The 19,592-nt window shown below is 61.6% G+C and overlaps 2 protein-coding genes across 6 annotated transcripts; one reads left to right on the forward strand and one right to left on the reverse strand.

Moving 5' to 3' along the window:
• Nucleotides 1-724: 724 nt before the first annotated feature.
• On the forward strand, nucleotides 725-10,284 carry RNF126 (ring finger protein 126). Of its 5 annotated transcripts, none has more exons than XM_089905839.1 (10): nucleotides 725-890; nucleotides 7,261-7,319; nucleotides 7,565-7,628; nucleotides 7,745-7,956; nucleotides 8,198-8,284; nucleotides 8,741-8,809; nucleotides 8,884-8,953; nucleotides 9,409-9,502; nucleotides 9,627-9,742; nucleotides 9,823-10,284. In XM_089905839.1, the coding sequence occupies exons 1-10, from the start codon at nucleotides 816-818 to the stop codon at nucleotides 9,967-9,969; spliced, it is 993 nt and encodes a 330-aa protein (XP_089761965.1). In that variant the 5' UTR covers nucleotides 725-815; the 3' UTR covers nucleotides 9,970-10,284. The 5 variants fall into 5 exon arrangements, with proteins under 5 accessions (XP_089761965.1, XP_089761966.1, XP_089761964.1 ...); XM_089905840.1 differs by having other exon boundaries at nucleotides 7,817-7,956; XM_089905838.1 differs by having other exon boundaries at nucleotides 726-890; nucleotides 7,712-7,956.
• Nucleotides 10,206-14,667, reverse strand: FGF22 (fibroblast growth factor 22). Its single transcript, XM_089905033.1, is given in 4 exon segments — nucleotides 10,206-11,952; nucleotides 11,955-12,089; nucleotides 14,162-14,432; nucleotides 14,518-14,667. Coding segments are annotated over 4 exon segments (786 nt in total). The 3' UTR covers nucleotides 10,206-11,722.
• Nucleotides 14,668-19,592: the final 4,925 nt, after the last annotated feature.

Consider the following 19,592-nt stretch of genomic DNA (forward strand, 5'->3'; position numbering starts at 1 on the left):
GGGAGGGCAGCCCTCCTTGATTCAGGAATGGGTCTCCTGTCTGTATGCATTCAACGAATGTTTATGGATTGCCTGTGTGCCAGGCACTGTTCTGAGTCCAGCTGGGAACAAGATACAAAACTCCCTTCTGTTGTGGAGCTGACCCTACAGTTTATCAGGCGGAAATGAGTGCTATTGCGGAGGGCGCCTCAATAGATGGACATTTGAGCAAAGACTTGAAACGTGTGGGTTAGGAAGCCACGCAGGTGTCCTGGAAACGGTGCACCGGGTAGGGGCACAGCCAGTGCAAAGGCCCGGAGGTGAAAGCGCTCAAGAGCGTCCCAGGAACAGAGAGGACAGAAAGGTGAGAGAAAGGTGGGACTTGGCAATAAGAGCAATAACGAGGGAAGCGGGGACCTTTGTAGATTTGTAGAAGAGGAAGGGCTCGGACCCGCCCAAGACCCGCCTTCGGCCTTTCCCGCAGCCTTCGGCCCCGCCCCCAACCCCACCCCGGGCCCTGATCCAGGTTTGTCAAGGGTACTCGGCCTCGCCCCCTCAGGACCCGCCCCCCTGCCATCCCCACAGCCTGGCCCCGCCCCGGCGCTGCGCCCGCTCCTAGTTTGCCCCTCGGCAGCCACCGTCGCCCGGGCCACCGCCCGCCGCGTGCGCCGCCTGCTCCGCTTCCGCCGCCCTTCCCTGTCTCACGCCGTGCGTGCCCTGCGTGCCTTGCGGGAGCGTGCGCGGGAGCGTCGGCCGGCGAGGGAGCAGCAAACGGCCGGCGGCGGGCGGCGAGTGCCGCGCGGGGGGCGGGCGGCGCGGAGGAGGCGGCGGTGGCCATGGCCGAGGCGTCACCGCAGCCCGGACGGTACTTCTGTCACTGCTGCTCGGTCGAGATCGTGCCGCGCCTGCCGGTGAGGCCCAGGCCAGGCGGGCGGGGGCCTTTGCCTCAGCCTGAGGCGAGCTGGCTCGGACGGGGAAACTGAGGTCCCCGCGGAGGGCCCGGAAGCGGGCGGCCCTGGTGGCGCAGCTGGGCCGGCGGCCGGGAGGGAACGGGGCCGGCCCCGAGCGCGGTCGGCGCCGCGGCCGCCTCGTGGGAGGGAGTCGCCGCTCTCCCGGGCCCGACGGCGGCCCAATCCTGCGTTCTTCTGCCTCCCGGGGGTGGGGGCCTGCACCCAGGTGGGCCCTGCGCCCTCGCCCGGGTGGAGGCCGCGGGAGGGCTGCTCGCGAAAGGCTCGGTTTCCAGACCTCTCAGCCCGGAAGTTCCGAGTCGGTAGGTCCAGGATGGGATCAGTGCCCCAGCTCCCGGCCGACCCTCCCCCGCTGCACGGGTGGAAGACTGAAGGCACGGCGGCCCCGCTCCCGGCATTTGCCGCTCGGCTAGCTCTCGGGGAGCAAGAAGCGGGCGGTGCGGTTGACCAGGGGAAGGAGCTGCAGGTGGCAACGATTGATAGAGTACCAGCTCTCCTTGGTCACCTGGTTGATTTAGAGCCAGACTCTTAGTCCTGCCTTTGCAGCTGTGGGCTTCCCTGGGGGAGGCAGGAGAAGGAGTTGGTGGACATTATCCCAGCTTCAGAGGATACTGAGCTAGAGTCAGGGTTTGGAGGGGAGAGGAGTGCCTGGGCCCAGGAGGAGAGAAAGGGTAGAGGTGGTGTGGCTTCCAGAGGCAAGGGGCTTGGCGGGGGTGCATAAATCGAAACCCTGGGTGCATGAGCAGACTTGAGGAGCTGAGACTTGCCCCACTCCCCCACTCCAGCGTCCCGGAAGAAGTCCTCCTTCTGCCTCTTCCGGCTCCCTGCACGCCCCAGCAATGGGTCTGGTTTTCTCGACTGGCAGGAAGGGGCTGGTCGCAGGACAGTCCCCAGCCTGGAGGAGCTGCACGCAGCCCCTCGCAGCTGTTGTGAGCCCTGGACAGGCCCTGGGTCTCAGGCTTACCCTAGAGTGGCCTGTCCAGAGCCATCGGAAGCCTGGGGCCGAGCAGTCTGTGTTGCTAGCTGTTTTGGCCTCCCCTCCTGGGGCCAGCCTGGGGCCCGGGTCCTGGCCCAGAAGGACCCTGACCTTTTCCGACTGTCACTGGGCTAGCGAGGTTTCTCCTAGTCACAGGATCCAATGGTGACAAGGTAGCCATGATCTTTGCCCTCCCAGTTTATAGGGAGCCAACGCTGAACAAGCGATTGGCAAATATTTGATCGGGAACGTTGGTAAATTCTGTTAAGCGCAAATAATGGCAGGGAGGGGACCGGCGTGGAGTTTGGGATGGGATTGGAAGAGGCCCAGTAGAGTGGGTGTCTGTTTATGAGTAAGGGGCGTACTTGGTGTTCTTGGGGGCAGGAAGGTGGGCTCTTAACATGGTGACGTTGGAAGTGCCCCACCAGCAATTGCGCTCTCCGCCACCACCACCACCCCTACCCCCCAGCCCCTGCCGCCCGCCAGCACGGACCTCTGTTCACGGGAAACCAGCCCGAGGTTGGTGTGCAGTGAGACGCTGGCTGGTGTTGAGCTGCTCCTCCTGACCTGCTGTCGCGGCCCTCTGCCCGCCCTCTGCCCGCAGGCTTCCTCGCAGCAGCCCAGACGCCCTGGGCCTCGGTCTCCTCGCCTGTCAGACGGGTTGGCGAGGGCACCCCTGTGCTTGACGGGCACGCGTGGTCAGGGGGAGCCCGGGAAGCTGGGGAGGGGCTGGTGCCTGCCTGGAGCGGGCACGTGGGAGCAGGAACCGGACCGGCTGGCCGATCCGGAGGCCTCTGCGCAGGTGCGCAGGCCCAGACTCGATTCCCCCAGGAAACGGGAGCACCAGGGACGAGGTGGACATGGGGCGTCCGCGGGCGGGCCCCGCGGGTGGGCGGACCAGGTGGCGTTTGGGGTTTGGCCCACCACCACGGGTGGCCTTGTTGAGGCCTGCTGTCCTGTGGATGACCCCTGTCTTCCTCTCAGAAGTGTCCCTGAGCAGGGTCGGAGGACGGGGACAGGACCTGGCAGCTGCCTCGGAGGGCCATCAGGGTGAGGAGAGAAGGCCCGTGTGTGTCCCCACCCTTACGCACCCGCACCTTGTCCTCCACACAGAGCCGCTGGGGAGCAGGCTGGGCCCCCACCCGCCCGGCGGTGTGCTGTGCAGCTGCCGAGGGCGCCCATTTCCCCCGCTGCTGGCGAGGCCCAGGGAGGCTCACCCTTGGGCCTGGAGTTGAGACCCGGGGGCCCAGAGATGAGGGCTGCCCCACAGGGCTGCTCCGGAGACAGCCGGTGCGGCACAGGGCGGGAGTCTGGGGGTGCAGCAGGGGGCTGAGCCCCGGAGGGGTGGCTGGACGAGGGGTGCCAGACAGAGCCACACTGTGGGGCTCCCCGGCTGCACCTCCAAGCCTCCCGGCGCCGTTGGAGGCTGAAGTGAGGCGCACCCCCGGCAGGGTGGGCCCATGTGTCACGTCGATGGGCGCTTGCCGGCACTTAGCGGGCCCCAGGTGATGCGAGGCCCCGGGACGGTGCTGCACCCCGGCATTCAGCAGCATGCGTGGGGCTCACAGACGCTGGGGGGGGACAGAGGGGCGTGAATGCGTTTTGTGGGGCAGCTGCTAAGACGCAGAAGACAGTGCTGCGGGGCAGGGGCACTTGCCCATGGGGTCTGGGTGGGCCCAGTGACATCTGAGGAGGGTTGCCCCTGGGGTCTGTGGGCTGGTGAGGTCAGGCTGGGAGCACGAGGGGCTGCAGGGGCGTGGGGAGTCTCGTCAGGTCTGTATCTGGACCTGAGCTCACATACCCCCCGCAGCTCTGCGCCCCAACCCTTTCTGGGGGCCCTGGGCCCGCCGAGGCCAGCATCTCTCCAGCTCCCACCTCAGCGTCCCCAGCTTCACCACACGCGCCTGGCCGGGGACCCTGGGTCTGCACATGGTGTGAAAGGGCGCGTGAAGGGTGAGGCCTGTCTCTGAGGGCCCCAGCTGGCCGAGCACAGGGAGCAAACGCTCAGTAAATGTAGCACTGTAGCACTTGTCTGCCGGTCGGCGGCTGTTGCCATGGTGATGATGACAGGGTGGCCCTCTTGCCGGCCATCTCCTCAAGACGAGGAGTCTTCGGCTAGGAACAGGTGCTCACGAGCTAGGGTCCTGCCGAGGGAGACAGGCCCTGCCCTGTGGGGGGCGAGCACTCCATCCCAGGGTTTCCACCGCTTTTATTACACAGTGATGTAATAAAAATCTCAGGGACACGCCCTTGGAGGAGAGCATTGGAAGACCAGGGTCTGGGCCTTCCCCACCGCCTGCGAGCAGAGCCCGGGGCCCTGCCTGAATCCCTGGGTGCGGGGCGAGCACTGCTCAGCCAGGCCACTCAGTCTCAGGGCGTGGGGCTCTCCGAGGATGGAGGGCGCAGAGCAGGGCCTGACCACAGCCAGCACTGAGCCGCAGGACAGCCGCGGCTGCCGGATTCCAGAGCCTGGGGTTGAGGCCACCCTCCATTTGCAGATGGGGAGACCGAGGCTTGCAGCCGGGAGGTGATGTTTGAGCAGACCCAGCTTCCAAGAGGGAGCAAGCCAGGTAGATATCTGCTCGGATCGAGGGGACACAGGGGACAGGGGATGGCAGAGGCCCAGAGATGGGCGGAGCTGGGAGTGGGCGTGGCCGGGCTGGGTTGTTCTGGGGCTGCAAGGTGAGGTGGGGAGCACTTGGGCTCAGGGAGACACAGGGACTCCAGAGAATGGCGAGGTGACAGGCTCTCAGGCACCCAGGAGCAGTGGCGAGCCTCAAGAGTGGAAGAGGGGGTGCCCGATCTCCAGCAGGGTGTGGCGCCGGCCCTGCCCTGGCTCTTCCAGGCTCACCCCGGGGCAGGGTGCGGGCCTGGGGCAGGCAGGGTCCCCAGGAGAGAGAGAGAGATGCTTCTCACGGGGGTTCTGCCAGGCTCCAGTGAGGTTCTGGACCTGCCTGCTGACCGAGATCAGACCCTGGTGGTGTGGGCAGGCCAGAGTCCTAGCTTGCCTGTGAGCTTGTGTTCAGGAGCCGTCTGGTTCCCAGCTTCCTAACCTTGGTCACCACAGACTCACCTGCAGCCACGTTTGCCTGTGTCCATTGCCCTCCCCCCGGGGGCTGGGCAGAGGGGATGAGAACCCTGGTCACCTGGTCACCCGTCACAAAGCCTCCTGTGGCCACGTTTTGCACCCTGTGAAACGTTGAAATAAACAACAGGTTGAGGGCTGGCTGGGGGGCCTGAGGAGGAGCCCCTGAGTGATGTCCCCGCTGGCCCTGGAAATCCCACGCCAGTGACTACTGTCATGGCCACTCACTGTGTAGGGGAGCCTCCCCTGGGCCCCTCGCCCTGCTCAGGAGGGCAGAGCACTGCCATCCCTGTTGTTTCTGGCTCAGCATTATTGCGATACACTCCACCCACTTAAAGCGTACACGTTGGTGTGTTCAGTCCACTCAGAGTCCTGAAGCCAGCAGTCACCTCTGTCCAAGTCCAGAACATTCCATCACCCCAAACAGAAGCCCTGTGCCCATCAGCTGTCACCCCGGCCCCCGACAACCACTAGTCCACTCTCTGTGTCTGTGGATTGGCCTGTTCTGGACGTTTCCCATCAATGGAATCACACACTGTGTGTCCTTCTGTGTCTGGCTTCTCTCACTGAGCATCCTGTTGTCAGGGTCCATCCATGTTGTAGTGAGTGTCAAGGCTTCACCCCTTTTACGTGGCCGAGTGATGCTCCTGTGTGTGGAGGGACCATGTGGTGTTTATCCGTCATCTGCTGGTGGACACTTAGGTTGTGTCCACCTTTGGCTGCTGTGGATGTGTGTCTCCGTTGCCTCTGGTGGGCACCTGGCTGTGGAATCAGGGTCGTGGGGTGACTGTGGCTGTTTTCCGAGGACGCTGCCCCGTTTCACGCCCCCACCGGCCATGTAGGGGCTCCGATTTCTCCAGCTCCTCCCCGCACTGGTCCCTGCTGGCTTTGTGGGTCCAGCCGTCCGGGGCGGGTGTGAAGTGTGTCCCGCTGGTTTCGGGTTGCGTTTCCCTGTTGCCTGTGTTGTGTGTCTGTTCTTGGCTTGTTGCCACTTGTCTATCTTGGGAGAAACGTCTGTTCTGATCCTCTGTCCGGTTTTTGTGTTTGTTTTGAATTTTGTTTTTATTTTTTTATGCAGCAGGTTCCTATCAGTTATCCATTTTATACATGTTAGTGTATGTATGTCAATCCCGATCTTCCAGTTCATCACACTGCCATTCTGTCTGGCCGTTTTTTAACCAGGGTGTTTGTCTTTTCGTTGTTGAATTGTGAGAGTTCTGTAGGTATTCTGGATACAAGTCCCCATCACCTGTGCAGCTCTAGCCACCCTCCCCGTGGCTCAGACAGTGTCCTCTGATCCTCGACCTTCCTTTGCTTTCTGGAGCAGGGCAGGTGGGGGGACACGGTATGCACCGTGGTGGTCCCGCCGTCCGCAGGGTGGGCTGTGCCCGCTGCACCCCGGCGTCGCTCCCCGCAGAGGGTGGCAAGGCCAGTGGTGCCCTCTGCCCCCAGGAACCGCGCCTCTCCCCGTGGGTACGCGGCTGGCCTCGGGTGGAAGGACCTCACGCTCGCGGCTCAGCTCCCTGTTTGCGTGGCTTTGGGACACGTGTGGCCTGGGCCCGGTTCTGGGCCTGAGTGGTGGCTTTGGTGCTCAGACGTCTTGCCGTCCCTGGGGCAGGTCCCCCTCTCCGCTGCCTTGGAACATCATGGTCTCTACCCGCTGGCTGTCCGGCCTGGGGAAAGCAAGGGCTGGGAGGGCAGGTGGCCGGTGTGGATGGAGTCGAGCTCCAGCCTGGTGTCATGGGCTGCATGCTGGGGCTGCCAGAATGTTCCGCAGGCCGGTCCCTCTGCCTGGGTGGTGCCTCCCGCCCTTGGTGGCCACCTTCCTGGGAGCAGATCTGCTCCGAGGCCCAGATAGTCCTGGAGCCCCGCTAGTCACTCTCCCAGCCCTCCTTTTTGTGCGTGTGTGGGTGAGGGTGTCACAGAACACTCTCGTGTCCCCCAAGTTGGGAGAGTGCTGAACCCATGTCAACTAGCTTGTTGACAGATGCGGCTGACTGGAGGCCCCGAAACTGTGACTTCTGTCACTGTGGGGAGCACCGGCTGATGGACTCGGGGACATGGGAGGTCGAGCAGGCCACCTGCGAGGGGAGCATCGGAGGCTGTAGCCACGGGCAAGGGCGTCTGTGCGCCAGCTCTGCCCGGAGCGGCCCGGCCGGACCTGGCGGGTTCACACCCAGGGCCTTGAGATGACGCCCATGCTGGTCCTACCACAGCCCAGAGATCACGCTCGCTGCCCTCTCCTCCCGCAGGATTACATCTGCCCAAGATGCGAGTCTGGCTTTATCGAGGAGCTTCCAGAAGAGACCAGGTAAGGCTGCCCCCGGCACAGACCCCCGGCCCGAGGGTGCGCTGGCCGAACCTGGTAGGGGGGACGGGGGGGCCGTGACGAGGGCCAGCCGCTGGACCTGGGTGGGGGTTGGGCTGGACCTCCGCCCTTAGGTTCCTCAGCCTCCTGCCTCGGGCCCTGGGCAGGGGCTGTGGAAGGCGGCCTGAGGCCCATGGGTAGGGGGGGTCCCGCTTTCGTCCCGCTGCTGACGGCGCCTGTCCTCCCAGGAGTGCAGAGAATGGCTCGGCCCCCTCCACAGCCCCCGCGGACCAGAGCCGGCAGCCGTTCGAGGTGAGTTGTGAGCAGTGGCCTCTCTCCCTGCCCCCGCCCCCTCCGCGCCCCCATCCACGCGGTCACGGCCCTCCTCTCCGCAGAACGTGGACCAGCCCCTGTTCACGCTGCCGCAGGGCTACGGGCACTTTGCTTTCGGCATCTTTGATGACAGCTTCGAGATTCCCACCTTCCCCCCCGGGGCACAGGCCGACGACGGCAGGGACCCCGAGAGCCGGCGGGAGAGAGAGCAGCACTCCCGGCACCGGTACGGCGCCCGGCAGCCCCGCGCCCGCCTCACCGCGAGGCGGACCACCGGCCGGCACGAAGGCGTCCCCACGCTGGAAGGGTGAGGGGGCCCGGGGGCGGCCGCGGGCGGGATGCTCGGGGCTTCGAGCCCGCCCCACCCCGCTCAGGCAGAGCAGCCAGCTATCCTTCCAGGAGGTTCTGTGGGCACGGAGGTGTGGGTGCTGGCTCAGGGGCTGTCCCCTGGGCAGGGCAGTTCCCCGGTGGGTCCGGCTGGCCCGAGGAGCTGTGTGCCCACTGCCTGCCTGCCCTCCCCCCCCCCCGCCCCCCATCGTCCTTCTCAGAGGGGCCTCCGCCCCATGGGCATCTTCATCTGCTGAGATGCGCTGGTCCACGCCCAGACGAGCCGTCCCGGGTGCAGGCGAGCAGCGGTATGCGGTGTCCGGTGTCCCTGCCCCTCCTGTGTGCGGGGTCATGAGGACAGGAGGACCTAGTAGGCCCGTCCCAGCCCTGCAGGAGTCGGGGCTGAGCCTTCGTGGGTCTTTGTAGATGGAACTTGACTGCAGGTAGGCCGAGGCCTGTCCAGCTCAGGACACAGCCTTGGCTCACTGTGACCTCAGCCGGCACGTTTCAGGGCCGCGGCGAACAGCCAGGCTGATCCCACGGTTCCTCAAGCCCTTGGGATCCCCCACGGTGCTTTCCCCAGGTTGCAAAATGAGAATTGGATTCAGTCGTGCATTGACAGGTGCCATGCAGCCCTCAAGGAGACACTGCCTTTGGGCGCCTTTCGTGTTTGGTTCTTATTATTACCAGTTGAAAAGCCAGCCCCTTGACGCTGGCCCCTCCCTGGGAGGGCGCTAACCTTGGGCCTGGCTGCTCTGTTCCAGGATCATCCAGCAGCTGGTCAACGGCATCATCACCCCGGCCACCATCCCCAACCTGGGCCTGGGCCCCTGGTGAGTAGGTGGGGGGGTCCCCCTGTGCCCTGTCCGGCCCCTCTGCCACTTGAACCCCAGACTTCTTTGCCCAGGGGCGTCCTGCATTCAAACCCAATGGACTACGCCTGGGGGGCCAACGGCCTGGATGCGATCATCACGCAGGTACAGGGGCCTCCCTGGGGTTGGCACTGGGCACGACGACTTTATAGGCCCGTGCTCCCTGGAGGACGGGGTGTCGTCTCCCACATCCACGTCCCTGGTGGCACTTGTGAGGTGGGGACGTGACCACCTTGGGGCCTTCCACTGAGTATTTTTGTCACTGGTGCCTGGTCCCCTGGTTGTAGCCGCGCGAGGATTTGGGGAGGTGCCTCGGCCGTGGGAGGTGCCTGCCGGCCCCGGCTGTGAAGTGACGCTCACTAGATGAGAAGAGTGGGCAGAAGCCCGGGGCTGGGCCTCCTGGGGGCAGCTGACCTCTGACCCCCGAGGGGGTCGGGCCAGGACAAACAGGGCCTCGGTGCTTTTGCAGGTAACCCAGCCTTGCATTTCAGAGCCCCGTGGGGCGAGGGCCCTGCCCGCCTGCCAACAAGCTCCCGGCACTCTGGCCTCTTGTGTTTCAGCTCCTCAATCAGTTTGAAAACACGGGTCCCCCACCCGCAGACAAAGAGAAAATCCAGGCCCTCCCCACCATCCCCGTGACCGAGGAGCACGTAGGTACGCGCCTGTGCCCAGCCTTCTCTGGTCCGGAGGCCAGTGTGCCCTCCATCCCCTGGGACACCTCTGGCGGGGGCTGCAGAGAAGCCCCCCTGAGAGCCCCATGGCCCGCCCGCTCCCACAGGCTCCGGGCTGGAGTGCCCCGTGTGCAAGGACGACTACGGGTTGGGCGAGCGCGTGCGGCAGCTGCCCTGCAACCACCTCTTCCACGACGGCTGCATCGTGCCCTGGCTGGAGCAGGTGAGCGGCGGGCCGGCCCGGGACCCTCCCCGCCCCGCCCGCCTCTGAACAGCTCCCCTCTCCCCTCTGTCCCCACAAAGCACGACAGCTGCCCCGTCTGCCGAAAGAGCCTCACAGGACAGAACACGGCCACTGACCCCCCGGGCCTGGCGGGCGTGAGCTTCTCCTCCTCCTCGTCATCCTCCTCCAGCTCGCCCGGTAACGAGAACCCGGCCAGCAGCTCCTGAGCGTCCCAGCTGACCCCCAGGGCGAGCACCAGGCTGCGGGCCGGGACCGCGGATGCCGCGGACTCCCGCACCCCTCGCGCCCATGGACTGCGGTGCCGCCAGGCCCCCCGCGGCACAGGCTTGGAGGACCCGCCCCTCCCGGCTGCGGAGGGAGCCCGGCCTCCCCAGGGCCGGGCCGGGCTAGGCACATGCCGCCTGGGGCGTCTGACTCCCTTCCTGTTTGTCTCTGACCTCACCCTCTACGTGTTCGACGGCAGAAAGGTTTTTATAATTTTAAATTATTACTGCTTTGAAATAAATGGACGTTTGAGCTCACTCGCGGCCCTGCATGATCTGTGGAGAGACAGGGTGGAGTCGCTCGGCTGGGGTCCCAACCGCGTGGACAGGCCGTTGCACCCCACTCCAAGCTCGGGGGCCCGGGACCACCAGGATGACCAGCAAAACAAGGACGAAACTGCTCTGACAGATGTTTTTTAAAGGAGAAAATATGTGTATCTTGAAAGCTATTTAAAAATACATCTACTTAGAAAGAAAAACAGGTGGTTGGCGTGTTACTTGTGTGCGTCGGGGGGCGCAGCCCCGGGCCGGGGAGGTGAGCCGGCCGAGCCCCCGCAGCTGGCGTGTCATCCACAGGCTGTCCCCCATCAGGGTCACATGGCTGCCTCAGCCGGTGAGTGTCCAGCTTGCGCCCTGGGAAGTGCCCCCCATATTGGTCTTCCGTCTCTGAAGTGGAAGGTGGCTGCTGGGAGGGGTAGGAGCCTCCCCTGCACCCTCTTGGCTCCACCCCTGCAACTCGGAGGAAGATCAACCCCCAGGAGGCTGATCACGCCCCACCGCCACCCCAGCCTGTACACCCTGCCGGATCTGAGGGGCTCTGAGGACACCGTGTTCGCGTCTCCAAGGGCAGCTGTGACAACTCACCAAAACTTGGTGACTTAAAACAACACGCTTATCATATCAGTCCTGGGGTCACAATTTGCATCTTAGGGGCTAAATGCAGGCGTGGGCAGGGCTGGTTCCTCCAGAGGCTCCAGGGCAGCATCGGTTCCCGCCTTTTCCAGCTTCCAGAGGCGCCGCCTCCCTGGCTCGCGGCCCCTCCTGCATCCTCACAGCCAGCAGCGCAGCACCTCCCGTCTCTCTCTGCGTCTGACCCTCCCGCCTCCCTCTTATAAGGACCCTGGGATGACGCTGGGCCCCTCAGGGAATCCAGGGTCGTCCCCGTCTCAGGGGCCTTAACTTAATCCCACCTGCGAAGTCCCCTCTGCCTCATGAGGTGACATGTGCTCGGTGGCCCAGGACCAGGCCCTGCCAGTCTGTGGCGGGTCGGTGTTCCCCAGCCTCCCTCACCTCCTCGCTGCCCCAGGCACCCCAATGAGTTCCCAGGTCCGAGCCTTTGCTTGGCTGTGCCCAGCCTGGAGTGCCCTCCCAGACCTGGCCCCCGCGTGGCCGAGTCCCCGTCTCCCGCCTGGCAGGTGCTTTTGTCGAAGCCTCCCTGACCCCAGCTTGTGACTGGACTCCTATGGCCCCTGCTCAGCTCAGTGTCCCCTCAGACTCAGGGGCTCCCTGAGGGCCGGCCGCGTCTGTGGGGTCCGGCGGTGTCCCCAGTGCCCAGCACAGCAGGCGCTCAACGCATGTGAAACCACTGAGTAACCAGACACGGATCCGGCCTTCCCCGGCCTCGGTCTTCAGCTGCCCGCCCGGCTCGCGCGCCTCCTGGAATCTCGGTCCAGCCGTCACTCATGGATCCTGGGCCTCAGGAGACCAGGACGGGCAGGAAGTGCGTGGACGGGTGGTGTCGCTGCGTGCGGACCCCGCGCCTCGGGGCCCCCCGCCCGTCCAACGCCAGGAACATGGGCCGGCCGCGGTGGCGCCAGGGCACAGACTCGTAGGTGTTGTAGCCGCTCCCGGAACTTAGCGCAGACCCGCTCACAGCGGCCCTGGCCACGCCCCTGGCCACGCCCCCACTCGGGCGCGCCCCACGCACCCCAGCCCGACCCGCGCACTTGCACTCACCGACCCGGAGTGGCGGCCGCGGCGGTTCATGGCCACATAAAAGCCGGTGTTCACGGCCTTGAGCGCCACGACGCCCACGCGGATGGAGCGCATCTCGAAGAAGACACCTGCGGGGAGGGGCTGGGTCAGGGCCCGCCCACCACCCACTTGCCCACCCACCCCGCTCTTCATTCATTCATTCGTGTGGGGAACATTCCCCAAGTACCTACCGTGCTCCTGGCCCTGTGCTGGGCGTGGGGATGCACCAGGGACCACGCAGGTCCGTGGGAGTGGCCGTGGCCGTGGGAGTGACGGGGTGGGGGAGGAAGGACACCAGGCCAGGGGGAAGGCCTGAGGCAGGACTGGCCCTGATGGGTCAGGGGGAAGTCATTGGGGAGAGCTCAGGGTTTTCTCTGGAGGGCAACGGGGAGCCCAGGGGAGGGCCCCGTTAGTCAGGGATGAGAAAACCAAGCCAGAGTAGGTGAGTGCCTGCCAGGTGAGCTGCTGCTGTCAGATGTAGACCCCCGGCAACGACCCTGACAGCTCGGCTAGCCACGGCCGTGTCCGGTTATGGAGGAGACAATTCCAGACAGCAGGTACGGCCCGGGCAACGGCCTGGGGGTGGGACACAGGGTGTTTAAAGCACAGTGTGTTCGCATCAGTGATACCCGCTAACACTGCTTGAGTGCCAACTGTATGCCAGGCATTGTATCCCACCAAGCCCACACAGCAGCCCCTGGAGGGAGGTGTGGACCGTGCCCACTTCCCACAGGGGAAAACTGAGGCCTGAGAAGTGGCAGAGCCAGTTTCTCGGGCCCTGTCTGTGGATGGATGACCCTGGGCGAGCCCTGCCCCATCTGAGCTGATGTTTCCTATCCAGTGAAGCAGAGCTGGGGGACAAGCCCCAGCCCACACTCTCTGAGCCACACCCAGGCACTGGGGCCTAATCTGGAGTCAAGGCCTTGCCCTCTGGTGTTCACTCTGGACTTGGATGCCTCAGGTGACGGGCAGCTCACCTCATGTCCCACAGGACATTTGCACCTGCTCTTTCCTGGGTCAGGCACTCAGCTCCTCTTGTGCATGGCCAGCTCCTTCTTTATGAGGCTCAACTCAAGCCCACCTCCTCATTGTCACCCTTATCGCTGCCCAGATGGGGAAACCGAGGCTCAGAGAGAAGCAGTGACTGTCCCAGGTCACCCAGCAGAGCCAGACCTCACCCCCAGCCCGAGGCCACCCTTCCTGGCCAGGCCCAGCACTGAGCAACCGGCCCAGCCACTCCCCCTGTCCTTGCCCTCGGCCAGTTAGCCTAATGAGGGCCTTGAGAGCCCCAGATGAAAGCAGGTGGGAAGGGCAGGGGTGATTATCTGCCCTAATGGTGGTGATTCAGGCAGTGGCCGGCAATGGCTCGGCTCCCCCGCTCCCCTGCCCAGCCTCAAAAATGTGGGGAGACTGAGACAAGCCCTGGGGTCACCGACTGCCCTGGTCTCCCACTTATCACCAACCTCCTCCTTCTCCTTCTTTGTCCCTTCATCTCCTCTTGCCTCATACATTCCACAAACACTTATGGAGCACCTACTGTTTGCTGGGCAGGGCAGCAGGGATATGACTCCAACTCGATGAGGTTCTGGGCACTTTGGAGCCCTAGCTCCATGCCCCCACCTCCCACCTCAGGCAGGTCATTTGCCCTCTCTGTGCTTCAGTTTCCTCATCTGTCAAATGGGTGTCTAGGAAGACATAGAGGGGTCCCCAACTCTGGCAGGTCCTGAGTTTTGTTTTGCAGGGTGGGGAGTTCAGAGTTCAGACCCAGCTCTGCCCCCATCTCATTATGTACTGGGCCCACGGGGGCCCTTCCGGGAGCCTCAGCTTCCCCTCTGTAAATGGGTCCCGTGACCCCAACGTCAATTATCTCACAAAGACCCTTCTGCTGAGCCAGGACCAGAGCTGGGAGCTTCCCCTGTGACCTTCACCCCAACTGTCCAACCCTCCTTCCAAGTGAGTTGGACCCCATTTTACAGTTGAGGAAACTGAGGCCCCAGTCAGGAAATGACTTGGCTGACGCCACGCGGCCAGAGAAGCCTCCGGACCCTCCCTCAAGTGAGAGAGGGCCCAGTTCACTGCTGCTATTACTGCTGCCTTTGCTGTTATTGTTCGCCTATCTGCCCTGTACCCCTGCCCCCGCGCAGCGCCCCCGGCTACTCACTGTCAGGGCTGTTGCGCCAGCGGGTGCCCTGCACGTGGCCGCTAGGGTCCACACACAGGAAGAAGTGGGTGGAGGAGAAGAGGCTCCGTCAGCGCACGTCGCCCTCCAGATGCATGTAGCTGCGTGGTCTCCGCGGACTGTTTGGGGTCCCCGCGGCGCCGGGCGCCCGTGCCAGCAGTAGCCACGCCAGGTCCAGCCACAGGCGGCCGCGTACGGCCCCGCGCCCCGCTCGCCGCCGCCTGGTCTTGACTCCCCGCGCGCGTCCGCGGCTCTGCCATTGATAGATGGGGGGGCAGCGTGCCCGACGGGGCCAATAGGGCGCCTCGGGGGCGGGGCCAGAGCCACAGTGGGTGGGCCAGGATGCGGGGCGGGGCCGTGGTCAGGGCGGCCTGACCGCCCTGCAGAGTCTGGGACAGGCCAATGCGGCTCCTGGGGGGCGGGGCCAGAGCCGCAGGGGGCGGGATGACTCCCCACGGGGGTGGGGCCAGTACAAGGGCGGCGCCCATTCGGGAAAACACTCCGGCCTCCGTGCGTGTTTGTTTGCCTTGCGGGGCGGGGAGGGCGGTGCTTGTCCGTGAGTAGCCAGATTGGCCTGCAGGGGCTGCGGGAGTGTGAGAGAGGCGGGCCACAGAGACACGGCGGGAGTCAGAGCCAAAGAGAGGAAGAGACAGAGCCAGAGACAGAGAGATATAAAGACAGAGCCAGGTGTACAGCACAGGTCTTGTAATAACCTATAATGGAAAAGAATCCGAAACAGAATAGTATATATGTATAACCGAATCACTTTGCGGTACGCCTGAAACTAACACAACATTGTAAATTAACTACACATCAATTTTTTAAAAGGGCAAAAAAAAAAAAAAAGAGCCAGAAACAGAGAAAGACAAAGAGACAAGAGACTGAGAGGCAGAGATATAGACAGAGACTAAGATGGAGGGACAGAGTCTATGAGACTGCACAGGCGGAGATGGCTGAGACAGAGACAGAGACAGACAGATGTGTGAGAGACAGAGAGACAGGGAGAGACGGAGCTGCCCAGGGGTCAGAGGTTGGGATGGAAGTTCTGGCCCGAGTGCCTGTCCTTGCCAGCCAGGCCCCTGAACAGGGAATGCCCCGGGGGGCTTGTCTACCCTTCCAACTACAGCTTCCTGAGAGCCAGTCCCAGGGGGCATGCGGCTTCGCTGAGGGGTGGGCCTGGGGGAAAGTGTGGGTGGAGGGGCAGGTGAACTGTTGGAGCATATGCTGTGCACACAGGTGTTGGGCAGCAAGGTGGCCGATGGGAGGATGGACAGTTGGGCATGTCCGAGGCCAGCTGATGGGGACCGGGTTGATGACCAAGGCCAGCACCCTGTCCCCAGCATCCGTCTCTGCATGTCCAAGGTGGTAGGAATGGGGCCACCCTGTTACAGACACACCCACCCAGTGCCCTGGGCCCTGCGAGGTGAGTGCAGTAAACCTTCACAGACTCAGAGCCAAGCGACATCATTGACAGGTGGGGGAGCCAAGGCCCAGGAGGGGCAGGGATTTCCCCAAGGCCCCACACAGGACACATCCCAGGGCTCCCTGCCTTTTGGCTCCTGGTGGCTCAGTTCTACAGCCATGGATGCAGGTGGCACCTTTAAATAGCACCGGGGTGAGGACAAGGTGACAACCCTGCCCTGATGGACTGCTGGGGGGCCAACCGGTCCAGCCAGACGGTGTCGCTGGGATGCCTTCCTGGTGGCTCCAGGGATTCCCCGATCCCTCTTCCTGGCCCCAGGAGGGCCACGCAGGGGGTGTGGCAGACATCCAAGCCCAGGACCCCAGGACTGAGATAGGGGTCCAGCCCGGACTGTCTCCCCACACTCAGAGCCCTGAGGCCAGCACCCAGGGGACTGGCCTGCAGGCATCACCTCCCCAAGCCTTGCCTCCTCCTGTGGAAAATAGGCCAGGAGAGGGAAGGCTGGAAGGATGGAATGAGATAATCCACAACCTCACTGGGTACTCGGAATAACACCTCCACTCCCACCGGCTAGAAGCTTGTTCTTCCCTTCATAGACTGTCTCCACCCCACCTGCCAGGAGGACAAGATCCAGGGCCCTGTATGACTGGAGGGAACCCACGCCGGAGAAGAGAGCTGCGCCCCAGGGTGCTTTTCGCAACAGCTTCACTGAAATATAATTCACATGCCACCCAGTTCACCCAGGAAATTGTGCAATTAATGCTTTCAGTACAGAGTTGTCAATGCTTACCTCTGTCTAGTTCCAGAACATTCCATCACCGCAAAGAGAAGCCCCGTCCCCATCAGCAGTTACCCTCATCCCCTCCCCAGCCCCTGACAACCACGAATCTACTCTCTGTCTCCGTGGATTTGCCTGTTCTGGACGTTTCCCATCAATGAACTCACACCCTTTGTGTCCTTCTGTGTCTGGCTTCTCTCACTGAGCATTGTGTTCAGCTTCCATCCACATTGTATCAAGTGTCAATGCTTCACCCCTTCGCATGGCTGAGTGATGCTCCCATGTGTGGAGGGACCATATTCTGTTTACCCATCATCCATTGCTGGACACGTGGTTGTTGCTGCCTTTTGGCTGTCGTGAATCATGCTACTGCGGACGTGTACGAGTTTAAGTGTGAACATAAGTCGCCATTTCTCTCGTGTATATACCCAAGAGTGGAACTGCTGGGTCACATGGTGATTCTATGGTTTGGCTTTTTTTCTTTTTTCTCACTGTTGTGGTCTCTCCCGTTGCGGAGCACAGGCTCCGGATACGCAGGCTCAGCGGCCATGGCTCACGGGCCCAGCCGCTCCGCGGCATGCGGGATCCTCCCGGACCGGGGCACGAACCCGTGTCCCCTGCATCGGCAGGCAGACTCCCAACCACTGCGCCACCAGGGAAGCCCGGTTGGCTTTTTGAGGAGCTGCCAGAATGTCTTCCACAACAGCTGCCCCATCTCACGTTCTCACCAGCTGTGCACGAGTGCTCCAGTGTTCCCACCTCTTCACCAGCAGCTGTGATTGGCCATCGTTTTGACTGCAGCCATCCTAGTTGGGTACAGAGGTATCTCCCTGTGGTTTTCTGGAAGACGTCAAGCCTACAGACAAGTTGTGAGAACAGCACAATTAACGCCCTGTTGCGGGAGTCCCCAGTTCTACATATTATTTTTGATTTCCATCAGCTGGAGGATGGGTAAATACACTGCAGCAAACTCATGGGGGAGTACTATGCAGCCATGAAAAAGAGTAACCCACTGAATACACAACAATGTGGATGAATGAGACAGAATGAGGAGAAGCAGTCAGACACAATAGATGTCCATCTATGGGACATTCTGGAAAACCAACCCATGATGTGAACTGTCTGATGGGTGTCGCCCTCAGGGGCAATGATAGGGGACATGAGGGGGTTTCAGGGGCTGGGTGTTCTTTGGAACACCCCTGTGTCCTGGAAAATTAATTGAACTGTATTCTTTCTTTCTTTTTTTTTTGGCTGCGCCCACGCGGCCTGTGGGATCTTAGTTCCCTGACCAGGGATGGAACCGCGCCCCCTGCATTGGATATGCAGAGTCTTAACCACTGGACCGCCAGGGAAGTCCCGTGAACTGTATTCTTGATGTGTGCACTGTTCATGTTCTACCTGAAAAATACACACGTGTGGTCTTTTTATGTACGCGAGTATTTGAGAGGCAACCTCAGAAATGGTCGGACTAGTTTTTTTTTTTTTTTTCCTTTGGCTGTGCCATGCGGCTGGGGATCACATTTCACCGACCAGGGATCGAACCCGGACCCTTGGCAGTGAAATCGAGGGGTCTTAACCACTGGACCGCCAGGGAATTCCCGGACGAGTCTTCTAATGTCAAGGTCCTCCGTCATAGCCAAGCGGCAACCTCATCCCTCATCCACGCTCAAATGCCCCCTCTTGTCACCGTTATGTCCTTGAATACATTTTTTTCTCATGCCAAACCTGGGTAGGGCACATGCAGTGCCTTCTGTTCTCCCTTTGTCTCTGTGATTGGCTGAATAAAGACCCACAAACATGTGTCCACATTCTAATCCCCAGAACCTGTGAATCTGACCTTATTTGGATAAAGAGTCTTGGCAGCTGCCATTACATTAAGATTTTCAAATGAGATCATCCTAGGGGCCCTAAATGCAGTCACAAGTATCCTTATGAGAGACACAGACACGGAGGAGAGGCCACGTGAAGGCGAAGGCAGAGACGAGAGGGACATGGCCACAAGCCCAGGACGCCTGGAGTCCCAGAAGCTGGAAGAGGCAGTAAGGACCCTCCCCGGGAGCCTCCAGATGGGGCACGGCTCTGTCCACACCCTGATTTCATCCTAGTGATACTAATTTTGGATGTCTTGTCTCCAGAAATATGAGAGAATTAATTTCTGTTGTTAGGCACCAAGTTTGTGGTCGTTTGTTATGGTGGCCCCCAGAATCTGTTGCCGTGTCTTTCCATTTAGAGAGCATTCCTTGCCTTCCTCAACACGTCTCCTTTTTTTTTTATTATTATTAATTTTTTCTTGGAGTATAATTGATTTACAATGCTGTGTTAGTTTCAGGTGTAGAGCAAACTGAATCAGCTATGCATATACATATATCCACTCTTTTCTAGATTCTTTTCCCTTATAGGTCATTACAGAGTACTGAGTAGAGTTCCCTGTGCTACATGGTAGGTCCTTACTAGTTTTCTATTTTATGTATGGTAGTGTGTGTATGTCCATCCCAGTCTCCCAGTTTATCCCTCCCCTCCCCCCAACACTTCTGAAGTCTCACAGAATGTCTCGCAGCCTAAGTTCACCTGATCGTCTCTTGGTTCAATTTGGGTGAAAAGTTTTGGGGAAGAACCCAGCACACGCGAACAGCTTCTGAAACACAGTCTTGCCCAAACCCCAACGTCTCGATGCCATGACTCCCTCTTAAGGACCTCTGTCTCCACTTGTCTCGTGTGTTATTCGTATTTTCATGCTTAAGTTTTACAAGGAAATTTGATATCCCCATCAGGAGTGGAAAACCAGTGCCATACGTTGACACATTGACAATAAGCTGTAAGAAGAAATACAAAGAGAAGAGACCATGTGACAAAAGTCTCCGATTGGCAGGACCCCAGCCCAGGAGCTGAGACAGGGGTAACACGCAAGTGGCACCAATCGAGACCGCCTGTGTTTGAGCAGGGACTGAAAGGAGAATGGCTTCCTCACCGCCAAGATCCAGGATCCAGCTCTTGGGGAGATACTGGTTTAGGGAATCTGATGTCCCAGAGAGTAAAAGAGGAAACTGAGGCAAAAGAATTCAGAAGTCTTGGCTTCCAGTCCAGGCTCCTGGCTCTGCCAGACTGCAGGGATACGAGGGCATGTCTCTAGGTCTAGGGGGAGCCAGGGCCAGCTGATTCAGTGACCCCCTCCCCCACCAGGCCAGGAAGGAAACCCTAGATATGAGCCAGGT

Source organism: Delphinapterus leucas, unplaced genomic scaffold (assembly GCF_059928025.1).
Source record: "Delphinapterus leucas isolate spDelLeu-1000000601 "Yukka" unplaced genomic scaffold, BTC_Dleu_Yukka2 spDelLeu_asBTCV2_sq25, whole genome shotgun sequence".
Taxonomy (NCBI): domain Eukaryota; kingdom Metazoa; phylum Chordata; class Mammalia; order Artiodactyla; family Monodontidae; genus Delphinapterus; species Delphinapterus leucas.

Excerpts from the sequence above, each read along its gene's own strand:
- RNF126 (XM_089905838.1), top strand. The coding sequence starts at position 816 with ATGGCCGAGGCGTCACCGCAGCCCGGACGGTACTTCTGTCACTGCTGC. Across the intron at positions 7,629-7,711 it reads AGAGCCGGCAGCCGTTCGAG|AACGTGGACCAGCCCCTGTT; the intron begins GTGAGTTGTGAG and ends TCCTCTCCGCAG. Across the intron at positions 8,285-8,740 it reads CCGGGTGCAGGCGAGCAGCG|GATCATCCAGCAGCTGGTCA; the intron begins GTATGCGGTGTC and ends GCTCTGTTCCAG.